At 38.5% G+C, this 12933-nt stretch overlaps 1 protein-coding gene across 6 annotated transcripts in view; it reads left to right on the top strand.

Moving 5' to 3' along the window:
- PDS5A (PDS5 cohesin associated factor A) overlaps positions 1–12687 on the top strand; it is an 80234-nt gene extending 67547 nt beyond the window's left edge. For 4 of the 6 annotated variants that reach the window (XM_027686457.1, XM_027686456.1, XM_027686458.1 and 1 more), the window contains 7 exons: positions 214–333; positions 1477–1539; positions 5461–5600; positions 6800–6905; positions 9395–9747; positions 10794–10944; positions 11486–12687. In XM_027686457.1, the coding sequence (XP_027542258.1) occupies positions 214–333; positions 1477–1539; positions 5461–5600; positions 6800–6905; positions 9395–9747; positions 10794–10944; positions 11486–11521 (969 nt within the window). In that variant the 3' untranslated portion in view covers positions 11522–12687. The remainder of the gene's footprint in view (positions 1–213; positions 334–1476; positions 1540–5460; positions 5601–6799; positions 6906–9394; positions 9748–10793; positions 10945–11485) is intronic. The other 2 variants (XM_027686459.1, XM_027686460.1) reach the window with 2 other exon arrangements.
- Positions 12688–12933: the final 246 nt, after the last annotated feature.

The raw sequence follows: 12933 nt of genomic DNA, 5'->3' as shown, positions 1-12933 counted from the left end.
CTAGTTTTTATAAACAGTGTCCTAAGAAAAATGAGGACTTCTCTATGTGTTTTAAGAGCCAATTGTGTGGTTAATGATGTGATTACAAAATACATCCTTAGTGGTGGTTATTTAAACACATAGTTTAAACTTTTTAAAGAACTATATTCTCTGCACACTGTACAAATAGTAAGGAATTCCTAAAGCATGCTTTTCTTTTTTTTTTCCCTTCAGAAACTTTACACAGTATGTGATGTAGCACTGTGTGTAATCAACAGCAAAAGTGCTTTGTGCAATGCAGATTCACCGAAGGACCCTGTATTGCCAACCAAATTTTTTACACAGCCTGAAAAGGTAAATTTGTAAGTTTAATTTCTGAAGTAATAAGGGGAAATACATTGATTTTTATATTTGAGAGCCGGTTATCTCCATAACATACTGAGTGGGAAAATACATCTTTTATCATCAACAATTAATTTTTTAGCATCTGCTGTATGTTATGCTATCTGTTTATCAAGAACGTGGGGCAGAAATGTTTTTAACCAGGTGAGAACTGATTGAAATAAATACTGATATGTTAGCACATATTGCTGAATCATTTAATTAATGTGTTTTACAAGTGCATCTGAATATGTGAGCATATATGTATATTCTGAATGTATATCTGAATTGGAATGCCAATCAGACAAAAAAAGGGAACTTTTTTAATGTTATCTGTGATGTGTTTCTGTCTGTCAGTAGCTTGTCAGTTTGGCTGTTTTGCTTGCTGTATAAGTCAGTCCTCTTATTGCTTAGTAATAGTCTTGGCAAGTGCAACTCTGCTGTCAGCAATGGCACTACTGCTCTCCAGGAGGCACACTTCTGAAAAGTAGGAGTGGAACCCAAGTAATTCTCTGGATCAGACCTGATGTTTTCGTTGTCCAGGAGAATATACTTGCTGACATTTTTCAGTGCCTTAGATTTTTTAACAGCCTTTCCAGAGTCTGTTTAAGCTGAATCTGGTTGCCTGTTTAATTATGAAATGGCAGGTGCCATGTGACAGTGAGCTGGTATCTCTGCTAGCCGCCTTCATTGAGATTCAGGGGTTTGGTCTGTGTAAACTGTACTCAGGGTGACAAAGGTAACAACTTTCAACTTGTTTAGAGAAAATGCCACCTCTTTTCCTCTGTTTGGACTTCTCATTGAAAACATGCAAGTGAACAGATAGGGCAATTTTGCATCATCTCAAACAATTCGTGTTCACTTAAGAAGGAACAATGTTAATCCTAACTTCAGGTATGACATACTGTCATTCAGTAATGCTCACTGCAAATCTCCTCCAAAGTACTAGTTTGGCCTGTCTTTAGTAGATGGATTCATTTGTCAGCAGGTTGCATGGTGTGAAATATCTTTAACACTTGACAGTAGCATCTAATTTGATAAGTCAGTTGGGTGTATATAAAAAAACAACAGCAAGATTGAGACATCAAATACAAACTGATTTTTCCTTTTATACAGGATTTCTGCAATGACAGGAATTACATTTCAGAAGAGACAAGGGTTCTTCTTTTGACAGGAAAGGTACTGTATTTTGTCAAGTTACAAGTCTTTGAATATTACTTGTGATTTCTAAAATGTTCTGGACTGCCATAGTTTAAAAATTATATTAAGAGTTTGTGTACAGTAATTTTTTATTCTTTTATTTGATGACATAATTGATGCCTTGAGCATACTACCTGGTGAGTACACAACACCAAGATTGTTAACTGTGCACTGAGACACCGGTTCTTGATTACAATTTTTTCTATTATTGACATAAGTGTGGCCTTAAGTTAGGATGCCTATACAGAATTGTGATACCACCAGCATTAGAGGTCTTAAATTTTCAATCGTAATATTTTTAATATAGCTATTAATGCTGTTAAATTCATCTACAAATGTCTATACTCTTTTGAACATCTGATTTTATTTTAGGGAGTCCCTTCCAACTGGAGATATTCTATGATTCTAACATCCTGTATTTGCATAGCACCTCTGGGAGAGGCTTTCCAAAACATAATGCAGAATTAGGTTCAATACAACAGTAGGAAATATAGAATTGTTAAGGTTGAAAAAGACCTCCAAGATCAAGTCCAGCCTTTGGCCAAACACTACCCATATCAACTAAACCATAGCACTAAGTATTTCTTGAATACTTCCAGTGATGGTGACTCCACCATCTCCCTGGGCAGTCCATTCCAATGTTTGACAACTCTTTCAGTGAAAAAATTCTTCCTGACGTCCAGCCTGAACCTCCGCTGGTGCAGCTTCAGGCCATTTCCTCTGGTCCTGTCACTCGTTGCCTGGGAGAAGAGAATGACCCCCATCTGGCTACAGCCTCCTTTCAGGCAGTTGTACAGAGCAATCAGGTCTCCCCTGAGCCTTCTTTTCTCCAGGATAAACAACCCCAGCTCCCTCAGCTGCTCCTCATAGGACTGGTCCTCCAGGCCCTTCACCAGCTTTGTTGCCCTTCTCTGGACTCACTCAGCACCTCAGTGTCCTTCTTGTAGTGAGGGGCCCATAACTGGACACGGCACTTGAGGTGGGGCCTCACCAGTGCCAAGGATAGAGGGACAATCACTTCCCTGTTCCTGCTGGCCACACTATTTCTGATAGTGGCCAGGATGCCATGGGCCTTCTTGACCACCTGGGCACACTGCTGGCTCATGTTCAGCAGCTGTCAACCAGCATCCCCAGGTCCTTTTCCTCTGGGCCACTTTCCAGCCACTCTTCCTCCTGCCTGTCCCAGCACTTGGCCTCGTTGAACTTCATACCATTGGCCTCAGCCCATTGATCCAACCTGTCAAGATCCCTCTGCAGTGCCTTCCTACCCTCCAGGAGATCAACACTCCCACCCAACCTGGTGTCTTCTGCAAACTGACTGAGGGGATATTTGATCCCCTTGTCCAGATCATCAGTAGAGGTATTAAATAGGACTGGCCCCAAAGAGGGCCCTGGGGAACCCCACTAGGGACCAGCCACTGCTGGATGTCACACTGTTCCCCACCACTCTCTGGGCCTGGCCATCCAGCCAGTGAAGAGTGCACCTGTCCAGGCCATAGCTGCCAGGTTCTCCAGGAGAATGCTTTGGGAGACAATACCCAAGGCTTTACTGTAGTCCAGGCAGACAACATCCCCAGCCTTTCCCTCATCCACTAGGCAGGTCACCTGATCATAAAAGGAGATCAGGTTGGTCAAGCAGGACCTACCTTTCCTAAACCCACACTGGCTGGGCCTGATACCCTGGTTGTCCTGTACATGCCATGTGATCATGCTCAGGATAATCCGTCCCATAACCTTCCTGGCCACCAAGGTCAGGCTGACAGGCCTGCAGTTCTCCTGGATGCTCCTTCCAACCCTTCTTGTAGATTGGTATCACACTGGCTAACCTCTAGTCATCTGGGACCTCCCCTGTTAACAGGACTGATGATAAATGATGGAGGGTGGCTTGGCAAGCAATTCTGTCAGCTCTCTCAGTACTCTCAGGTGAATCCCACCCAGGCCCATAGACTTGTGACCATCTAAGTGGCACACCAGGTCACTAACTAGTTCCTCCTGGGTTGCAGGGGATCTGTTCTGCTCCTCGTCCCTGTCTACTAGCTGAGGGGCTGGGTAGCCTGAGTATATCTGATCTTTCTGTTAAAGACTGAGACAAAGAAGGCATTAAGTACCTCAGCCTTTTCCTCATCCTTGGTGATGGTGTTCTCTTCCATGTCCAGTAAAGCATGGAGGTTTTCCTTGGCCCTCCTTTTGTTGTTAATGTATTTGTAAAAACTCTTTTTGTTATCTTTCATGGCAGTGGCCAGATTGAGTTCTAACCTAACTATTATATTTACATATTTGTGATATATTTAAATATTGTATTTTTATAGTTATATGCAGAAAGCTGCTGTAGAAGTAAACACTATCTATTCGGGGTTCTCTGATACAGTGGTGGTGGTGGTTTAGATCTTGCTATGGCTGGTGCATTGACTGATGTGATGAGGCTGAGTAGGCAGCAGTAAATTTTTTCTTTTGTCTCTAGAGAGGAGTCAAGGAAGTTTTCATAACTGGCATGTCACATTCTTCATGTAATTTTACATTTCCTTAGAGACACAAGGTAATAAATTAAGACATTCCCACAAGAAAAAATCATTCCCATGTGTGGAAGTTATGATGGAGCAGGCAGGAGAAAGAGATTACAGACACTGGAAAATATTTGGCTAACAAAAAAAAGCAACAATCTCTGTAGAAGTGACCTGTTACTGGGTGCAGGTTCAGTAGCTGCACCATTCTAGTGCTAATTTTGTGTAGCATTTACTTAAACATATTGCTCTTATAATGCAATAATTTATTTGTTCAGTTTACTGAGTAGCTCAGTTTACTGCATGTCCAAAGAAGGACAACAAAACGAGTGAAGGGTCTAGAGCAAGAAGCAGCTGAGGAGAGCACAAGTCTTACAAGGAGCAGCTGAGGAAACTGGAGTTGTTTATCATTCCCCTCTTTTAACACAGGGCTCCCTGGGGGTCCTAGAGCCCATCATCAGTGTTGAAGACAGAGGCAAGGATGGTGTTAAATGTTTCTGCTTTGTCACCTTCTGCTTGTGAGGTGATCAGCCCCATTCAGTAATGGCCCAGTGTTATCTCTGATCCTCCTTTTGCTATTAACATATTCGAAAAAGCCCCTTTTGTGTCCTTCACAGCACTGGCCAACTTGAACTGTAATCAAGCTTTAGCCATGTGAATTTTCTCCCTATGGTGGGTCGTGTACAGCATCTCTGTAGCGCTCCCATGTTGTCTGTCCTTGCTTCCAAAGGCTGTACACTTTCCTTTTCTGCCTAAGTTCCAGAAGAAGATCCCTGCTCAGCCAGGCTGGCCTTCTGCCTCACTTGCCTTGACTTTTTAGACTTTGGAATTGCCTGCTTCTGCACTTTTAAGAGATGGTTCTTAGAAAGTGTCCAGCATTCATGGATCCCAGTACCTTCAAAGGCAGATTCCCAGAAGACCTTACAGAAGCCCAAAGTCTGCTGTCCCCATATATACAGGGCCGAAGTTGGCCATAAGGCCAAGGGCAGTTGATCCAGAAAGATCCTGTAATTCATTGTAGAATTACTCATTGGTGGTGGTGTCCTGGCTGGGTGGTTGATAGTAGACTCCCACAATATCCTCTTTGTTTGCTTTTCCCTTCATCCTTACGCAGAGGCTCTCAACTCTATTACCTAACATTTTGGCTGTTGTTGAAACTTCTCCAGCTGCTATCCCTTCAAAGCATGGGAGAGAGAGCAAGACAATTGATAAAGTGCTGTTAAATTATGAGAAATAAAAGTAGGATAGACAGTGGGTTTTAAGTAAAGATGAGGTCTGTAGCTTTAAACTGATGGCATTGTGATTAAGACTTTTAATCCAGAAAAAGTATTTTAAAATACTCAAAATATTTTAAAAATGGAATATTGTCATTTTTAAAGATGTAAACATTTTCTTCCAGCCCAAACCAACTGGTGTATTAGGTACAGTAAACAAACCATTATCTGCAACTGGAAGAAGACCATATATTAGAACTACAGGATCAGAGACTGGAAGCAGTGTAAACTCTGAGCTGAGCGCTTCTGCAGGAAACAGGTCAAGGTAACAGAGTTTGAAGTTTCTTTCATGAGCTATTTACTTCCTTTACTTGCAAGTTTTAGGACAGAAGATGATTTGCTTTTAAAAAATATGTTAGTTCTCAATAGGTAAAGTCTCCATATTAGCTTTTTGGTTCAGTTTATGGGGTTGGAGTCTTTTTGTTTTGGATGGTTTTTCTAGAAGACAAAAATTCAGTGCAGTGTTTAGCTGTGTCTTGCCTGTAATTGCATATAATACCACAGAGGAGACACTATACTGCCTGAAATTTTGGTGGCTAATACTCATTTTTACATCAGAAAATGTATTAATTGAAGAGAGCAGCCGTTATTAGTAGTAAAAAGATTTTGCAACTTGCATATTTTTTATGTATAAATTCTGATTAATCCTGATTGCTAACAAGAAGCTTTTTTGATGAAAACTTTGTAGATTAAATATTCTGATCTATTTAAGATTAAGAATGATTAAGAATGATCCTGGCGAAGCAGACCAGGATCTCAGTGGAAAGATGCAACATATGGTTGCAATAATCAGTGTTTCTTTTAGTAAGCATTATTTTTATGTGAATCCAGAGTTTCAAAATTTATTGTAAATCTGGAGAAACAATTTGCACTCTCAGATTTTAAGATTGTTTCATTTCTTTTGCAATTGGCTACCTGGCTAAGATAAAGGGTTAAAGAAAGCAGGGGAAGTCAGCTCTAGTTGCTACAATTCATAAGGCCAAAGGGAAATGTAACTCCATTCAGAATTTGTTCTGTAAGAATTTGTTCTGCATGATATATATTGTAATAGTCTTGTTTATTTTTTTAACTACTTTGGTTTTAAAGCTATTATATGTTTGTGTAAATTAACTTGAAATTTTAGCACTGTTGGTGTTTATTCTTCTTCACTACGTTTTCTAGTATTGGCTTTTTCTATCTGGAAAAAGAAACACGGCCTCTTTTAGAGCTCTGGTCTTAAGTTTGCAAAAAGCAAGGTGGTGTGTCTGTAATGAGAGATTTGGCTCAATGAGTAGCCAATTCCTTTCAGACCTTTCCCAGTTCTGGGAAAGAAAATGTAAGTGTGGTCTCTGGCAAATTCAGTTCTTTTTAAACTAATTTAGCTGGTTTGTATTGATTTCCCCCACCTTTTTTTTAAATAATTCCAAACATTTTTCTTCTTTTCTGTGTATTTTGGTTTTATTTTGTATTCAATTATGCTTCCAGGGAACAAAGTTCAGATATATCAGAAACCGGGGTCAGTGAAAATGATGAAAATCCTGTGAGGATTATTTCAGTCACACCAGCAAAGACAGAACCTGTGAAAAACAAGGTATGTCTGGGGATTTTATGGACTGTATGTCTGTAGTAAGCTTGGCATTGGGGGTTTATTCAGTACACATCACTGCAGGTGGTGTCTGAGGAAATGGTCATATCCAGTTTCATTTCATATAGTTCTGTCAGTTTCCTAGCCTGAGAGAAAACCCCTTAGTTTTAAAACTGCTGTTTATTTTATCTAGAGTAATTCCTAGAGCTCATGTGAATAGACTTCGTTCTGTTCTTAAATTCCAAAATATTCCCACCTTTATTCAGCGTTTTCCAGCATAAGTAATAGTAAAGCTGGGATTCAGAGTGAAGGTTCACACCTGTAGTAGCTTTAACTGAAGATACTGCCAGGAAAATGTCAAGTGGTCCTATGGCATGAAATAAACATCTAACTTTTGGATCTAACTGAAATGTTACTTAAACTTTTTAAAATATTTTTATGCTTCTCCCCCCTTCCATTAGAGAGAGAACAACATGTGTAAATCATCATTTTTTAACTTCTAAAACATACAGTAGAATGAAGTTTAACACAGTTGAGTCCTGCACCTGGGATAGATTAAGCTCAAGCAGCTGTACAGCACGCTGGATCTGCCTGGCTGGAGAGTAGGTTGGCTGGGAAGGACCTGGGGGACCATTTCCCGTGGACAACCAACAGAGTGTGGGTCAGCAGAGTGCCTTGGCAGCAGTGAGGGCAAGCTGAGTCTGGGCTGTGTCAGCAGGAGCATAGCCAGCAGAGTGAGGGATGCCGTTATTCTACCCTATTTGGCATTCAGTAGGCCATGCCGGAATGTTGTGTCTGGAATACTGTATCCTCTCCAGTTTGACACATATATTGAAAAACTGGAGAGCTTTGCAGGGGGCCACCAAGGTGATAAAGGCTTGGAGATGTTGTAGTATTGAAAGGTTGAAGGTGTTGGGTTTGTTCTGCGTAGAGAAGTCTTGGAGAGGATCAATCAGCCTTTTAGTATCTAAAAGGTATTTATGGAAAAGATGGAAGCATTCTTCTCGAGGCTGCATGCTCACAGAACAAATGGCTACAGCCGGAAGTTGCTTCAGGGGAAATTCTATCCGGATGCAAGTGAAACAAAAATATTAAAAAAAAAAAATCTACATTGTGATAGTGGTATAGGCTGCCCAGAAAAGTGGTGAAATGTCACTGTTCACAGCTTGCCTTGTCAAGGGCCCTGGATAACCCCTGAGGCCCTGCTTTTATCAGAAAATTTGACAAGATGGTTTCCAAAGATCACTTTCAACCTGGATGATTCAGTGATTTAAAATAGATTTTTGTAATAACGTAGGGATACTTAGATGGATTATGCTGTACACATTTTAAGAAGTTAAATATCTGGTCGGTCTCTTTTGATTAGAAGAAATCAGAGTAATAAGCAGGTGTTTTGGATTTATACCATCACATAGAAAAGTTAGGGAAAGTGTATAATAAAGTAAATTTTCAAACATGCTTTCCAGGTTCTTCAAGTTGAAATTTCAAAGAGTGGTTATCTGTAAAGTTCTTATGCATAGCAATTGTGAATGTCTGCTATGAAGCTGCTAGAACAGTAATAAAGATTACAGAGACTGCCTGACTCATTCAAACACTTAAGAAATAATGATAGAATGTTAAACAAAAAAAGTCCTTGGTTCAGACACAGTGCTTAGAATAGTGAGTGACATTAATTGGTTTGTTTGAAATTTCTAAGTCATCCCAGCCATACTTCTTTAGTACCCTTTTCTCTACCCCTTCTCCTAACTGTTTTGGAAGTCAATGTTCAAATGAAGGCTTAGCATCCAGTTCCTTCCTCTTTGTTTCCATGTGAATACTGCTCTGTGTAGAGGTGTACATTGCCACCACCCTTTCTGTTTCACATGTACAGACGCGGCTTCATGGTATTTAATCATGTCCATTACCTTATTCACTATATTGAGAAAAACGTGCATGTAGGCCATACCTATTCAGGCATGACTGAATTAACAAAGACTGCAAGTTTCATTTATGGTTTGGTCTTACTTCCTTTATTCCCTGTAAGCCTTGAGGTTTTTTTACTGGCACTTAGGACTTTGGTAATCTGCACCATTACTGAATATTGGTCTCAAAATTTGCACATATTGAAGTAAATATAATTTGCTGTATTGGAATAATTGTTTTTGTTCTCAGTTCTCTCCTGTCATTTGACAAAAAGGCAGTAAAAGGAGCTTGTCCAGAAGAACCATCATAGGAGGAGCTGAAATTATTAGTCTTACCATAATCTCTCTCTCAAGCAACTGAAACGTTCATTGGGTGCAGATATTACAGACAATTCAGGAAATCTTTTTGCAGGAAGAATGTCCAAAATCCCATCTAGTAAAAACCTTCTTACTAGGTTTAAGACCATGTGATGTGTTTTATAAGAACACTTATAAAAGTTTAAAAAACCTCTTATTTCTGTTGGAGGGAGGTCGCAATTTGAGTTTGCCTTTGGGAATCTTTTTTTCTTCACATTCATGACTTTTATTTTCTAGGAGATTAATTCTGATCAGGCTACACAAGGAAACAGCACTGAACGTGGGAAAAAAAGAACAGCAACAGCATCTGGAACTGAGAATATTCATCAAAAAACAGAAGAAAAAAATGTAGATGAAACAGGCCCATCACTCGCAGCAAAAACCAGAAGAGGGCGACCAACCAAACCGGAACCTCAGGGTACCACTGCAAAAAACGAGGAAACAAACAAACCACCTGTCAGGGGAAGGAAGAGAGCAGCAGCCAATCAAGAAAGTCCAGGGAGTTTAGAGGCAGGTAATGCCAAAGCACCAAAACAGCAAGACACAGCGAAAAAGCCAGCGGCAGCACAGAGACAAATTGATCTACAGAGGTAAAAATTAATAAATAATGAAATGCATCGGTGGGGTGGTCCTTTCCTGTCTCAAGACCCTGAATTTGCAATTATAACAAATCTAGAGTAGCTGAGGGCACAACTAAACCACAGTGGACACCATGATCCACCATGTGTCATGTTGAGTTCTAACTTTCGAAGTAAGTAGGGGAAGGCAGCTGGAATTGGAGAAATGAATTTGCTTAATCGGAACAAGATAAACTTACCAGTTTGGGTTTTTTGTCTGTTGCATCCTGGTTCCCCTTACTAGCATTGCTGTGTAAAAGAGCAAAGAGCTAAAGATTTTTCAGTGCATTCATTAATGCCAGGTACACAGGCATTCAGGTACTGTGCTCTGCTTCATCGATAGCAAAGACTTGATAAATTACTATCTTTAATGAACAGAAAAAGATTGTAATTCTAACTGTAACTATTTTCTGGTCTTTTGGGTCCATGCTTGTTTAATCTTAACAGGATTTTAATATCTATTTTAAGTAAATCAAAATTTGAAACTGCATAAACTACAAAACAGCTCTTGGATGATAATTTATTGTTCTATATTCTAGTGTTTAAATGTGTTGATTTGATCTCCAATGTAAGCAAATTATAAATGTGCACAAACACTGAGAAGTTTGTTTTGCTGGATCTGATACATTAATAACTTCAATGCAAAAGTGGTAGAGCAATAAGGTCAGCAAACCAGTGTGCTGTAAAAAATCACAAATTATTCTAAAGAAAGTATAATTGGAATAGTTTCTTTCTGAAGATTTTGTAAGTTCAAGATCTTGCAGAGAACCTTGATCAAAAATAATTACCTTTTCTTCTCAAAGCAAGGTTTATACAGTAGTAAAATGTTCAGTCTGTCAAGAGTGTAATGTTTGTGTACTGCTTTGCAATGCTTGTTTTATACATCAAATTAAGTCTTCAGAACAAATTGCACTATCTATAGCCTTTAATAAGCCACCTGTATCAGATAGCATCTTTAAAATATGTAATGTCTCAGTGTTTCTTGGACAGAATACCAAAACATTGTTAACGTTTTTCAGAAGCCAGGTGCTTGGAAGTGATGGAGATTCACTGTTGGAGATAGACTCAAGTCCAGAATACTCCCAAAATGCAATGGATCTTTTTAAGGCCTGTGGGAGCAGCCAGGAAGATACTGAGGATACAGAGATAGCGGAGGGAGGCTTCCTTAAGGTGTAGCAGGCATCTTATACAGGACAATTCTCTGGGTTTTTTATTGTAGCTTATACAGTAAGAAATCAAAGAAATTTGTCATCTAGAAAAAAATGTGTGTAAAAACAGCTGTGTCTGATAGGTTTACTGTAAATACTTGGAAAACATTTGAAGTAGTGCTTGTTCTGAAATAAGATGGGCTATTTTTATAAACCTGGGTAATTATAGTTAATTAGAACAAGTTACTGTTCTTATTCTCAATTCCAGTGAAAGCAATGGATAACTGTATTTTTATTTATGCTGAAAAAACATTACTCAGTTGTGGAATTATGAAATGCACAATTTGACTTGTCTATTTCAGAGTTTATCAGGAAGTTGTGCTGCACAGTAATGAAATTCAGCTGTATTCAATAATTATGTAATTGTGGAGGAGATATAAGATAGAGTTGAAAGAATCACAGTGCCAAAATGTAAACAATATTTGGTAGGATTTGATTCTGAATCAATTGTAATTTCAATGTCCTTACAGTTAACTTCCATTTTCCTTTCTGCCCCCATATAGGTAAAAAGAAAACTTGCTCGAAAAGGGAGGAAATGAAGGCCAAATAAAGGCATGCTCCAAGCTTCTGCAAAACTAGGATTCAGAAATTTCCTGTACAGGAACTGAAATTACTTCAAAACACACAGCTTTCAGCTCTGAAACCAGAAGGAAAACTATGCTTCCCTTTCACATGAAATTAATCCTTCTCAATGGAAATGTAAAGCAGAAACTCTTGAGAAAGAGGCTAAAAGCATCTGTACTTATTTCCCCAGAGACTTTTTTTATGAAAAGTCAATAATTAAGCAAATTGCTTAACACTTGGTTCCAGTTCCTGCATTCTGGAGTTTAAAAGTGTATTTACACCATTAATTTTCATGCTGCATTTTTTTTTTAAAGAAAGTCAGAGAAAGTCCTTACACTGACATTGAAAATTCATGATCCTAGAGCCAGGTATTCCCATGTTTCACAGAAAAGGTAGAAGTCTACTGAATGGATTTTAAACAAGACTAGAGGAAAAAAAATCACAAAAAAATTTTTTTTGCTTTACCTTTGGAGACTGTTTTATGTATAATTCTTTCTGCCTGCCTACTTTTCTGCAAAAATAAGATGTACAGATTTCAGTTCCCTGCTATGAAAAGTCATGTGGTGGCAATTTTATAAATGTTGCTTTCTGATTTTTATCAGAGTGGGAAAGTAATCACTTAAAATTATTATTAATTCGCAAGTAGACATTTCATTTTTTAATTTCCCCCTCCATTTTAGTTTAATATAATTTGCAATAATTGTACATATTGATGTTTGTTTTATAAAAACATATATCACTTTTAAGTGTTTTTACTCCTGCGGTTCTGTTGGAATATTCTAAATTTTAAAGGAGTAAAGACAGTCCAGCATTTGATTTTATAATGTTTGTCACCAGATTTTTATTATTGATGTAAAGAAAAAAAAATCAATTTTTAAAAATAGTTGGACTTTGGCAGCTTTGTAAGGAAAGTTGGAAATGTTTAGGATTGCTCTCAATTTTAAGCATTGTGCTGATTGGAAGTAAGTCTGTTTTGCATTTTGTCTTCCTGTCCAGGCTCATTTTTTAATGTTTATTTTAGAAGATTGTTGCATCAATATTATGTTTCCTGGCATTGTTCAGCATAGATACAGTGTACACTTTTATGTACACATGATCATATTTAAGTTTGTTGCATAAAATAAACGCTTCTAGGTGTCACGTGGCGGTCTTTTTTTAACTTTTTTTTTTTTCTTTCACAGAAAACTAATTGCTATATCTGTGCATAGGTAAAGTTACAGTGCTTTATTGTGTAAGGGGGTTGGTCTGCAGAGTGACAGTGAAGAGTTTGCTTTGTTTCCCAGTGCCTCAGTTCCACATTTCTCTTCTGCTAATTGTTTTGAAATCCCTGGATTCATTATAGAAGAGCTGGATGCTGGTGACATGAGTTAAGGATTACTTGTCCTCC

Source organism: Neopelma chrysocephalum, unplaced genomic scaffold (assembly GCF_003984885.1).
Source record: "Neopelma chrysocephalum unplaced genomic scaffold, ASM398488v2 Primary Assembly neopelma1_71, whole genome shotgun sequence".
NCBI lineage: Eukaryota > Metazoa > Chordata > Aves > Passeriformes > Pipridae > Neopelma > Neopelma chrysocephalum.
The sequence above is the reverse complement of the archived record's forward strand: the minus strand, read 5'-3'. Positions and strand labels throughout refer to the sequence as shown.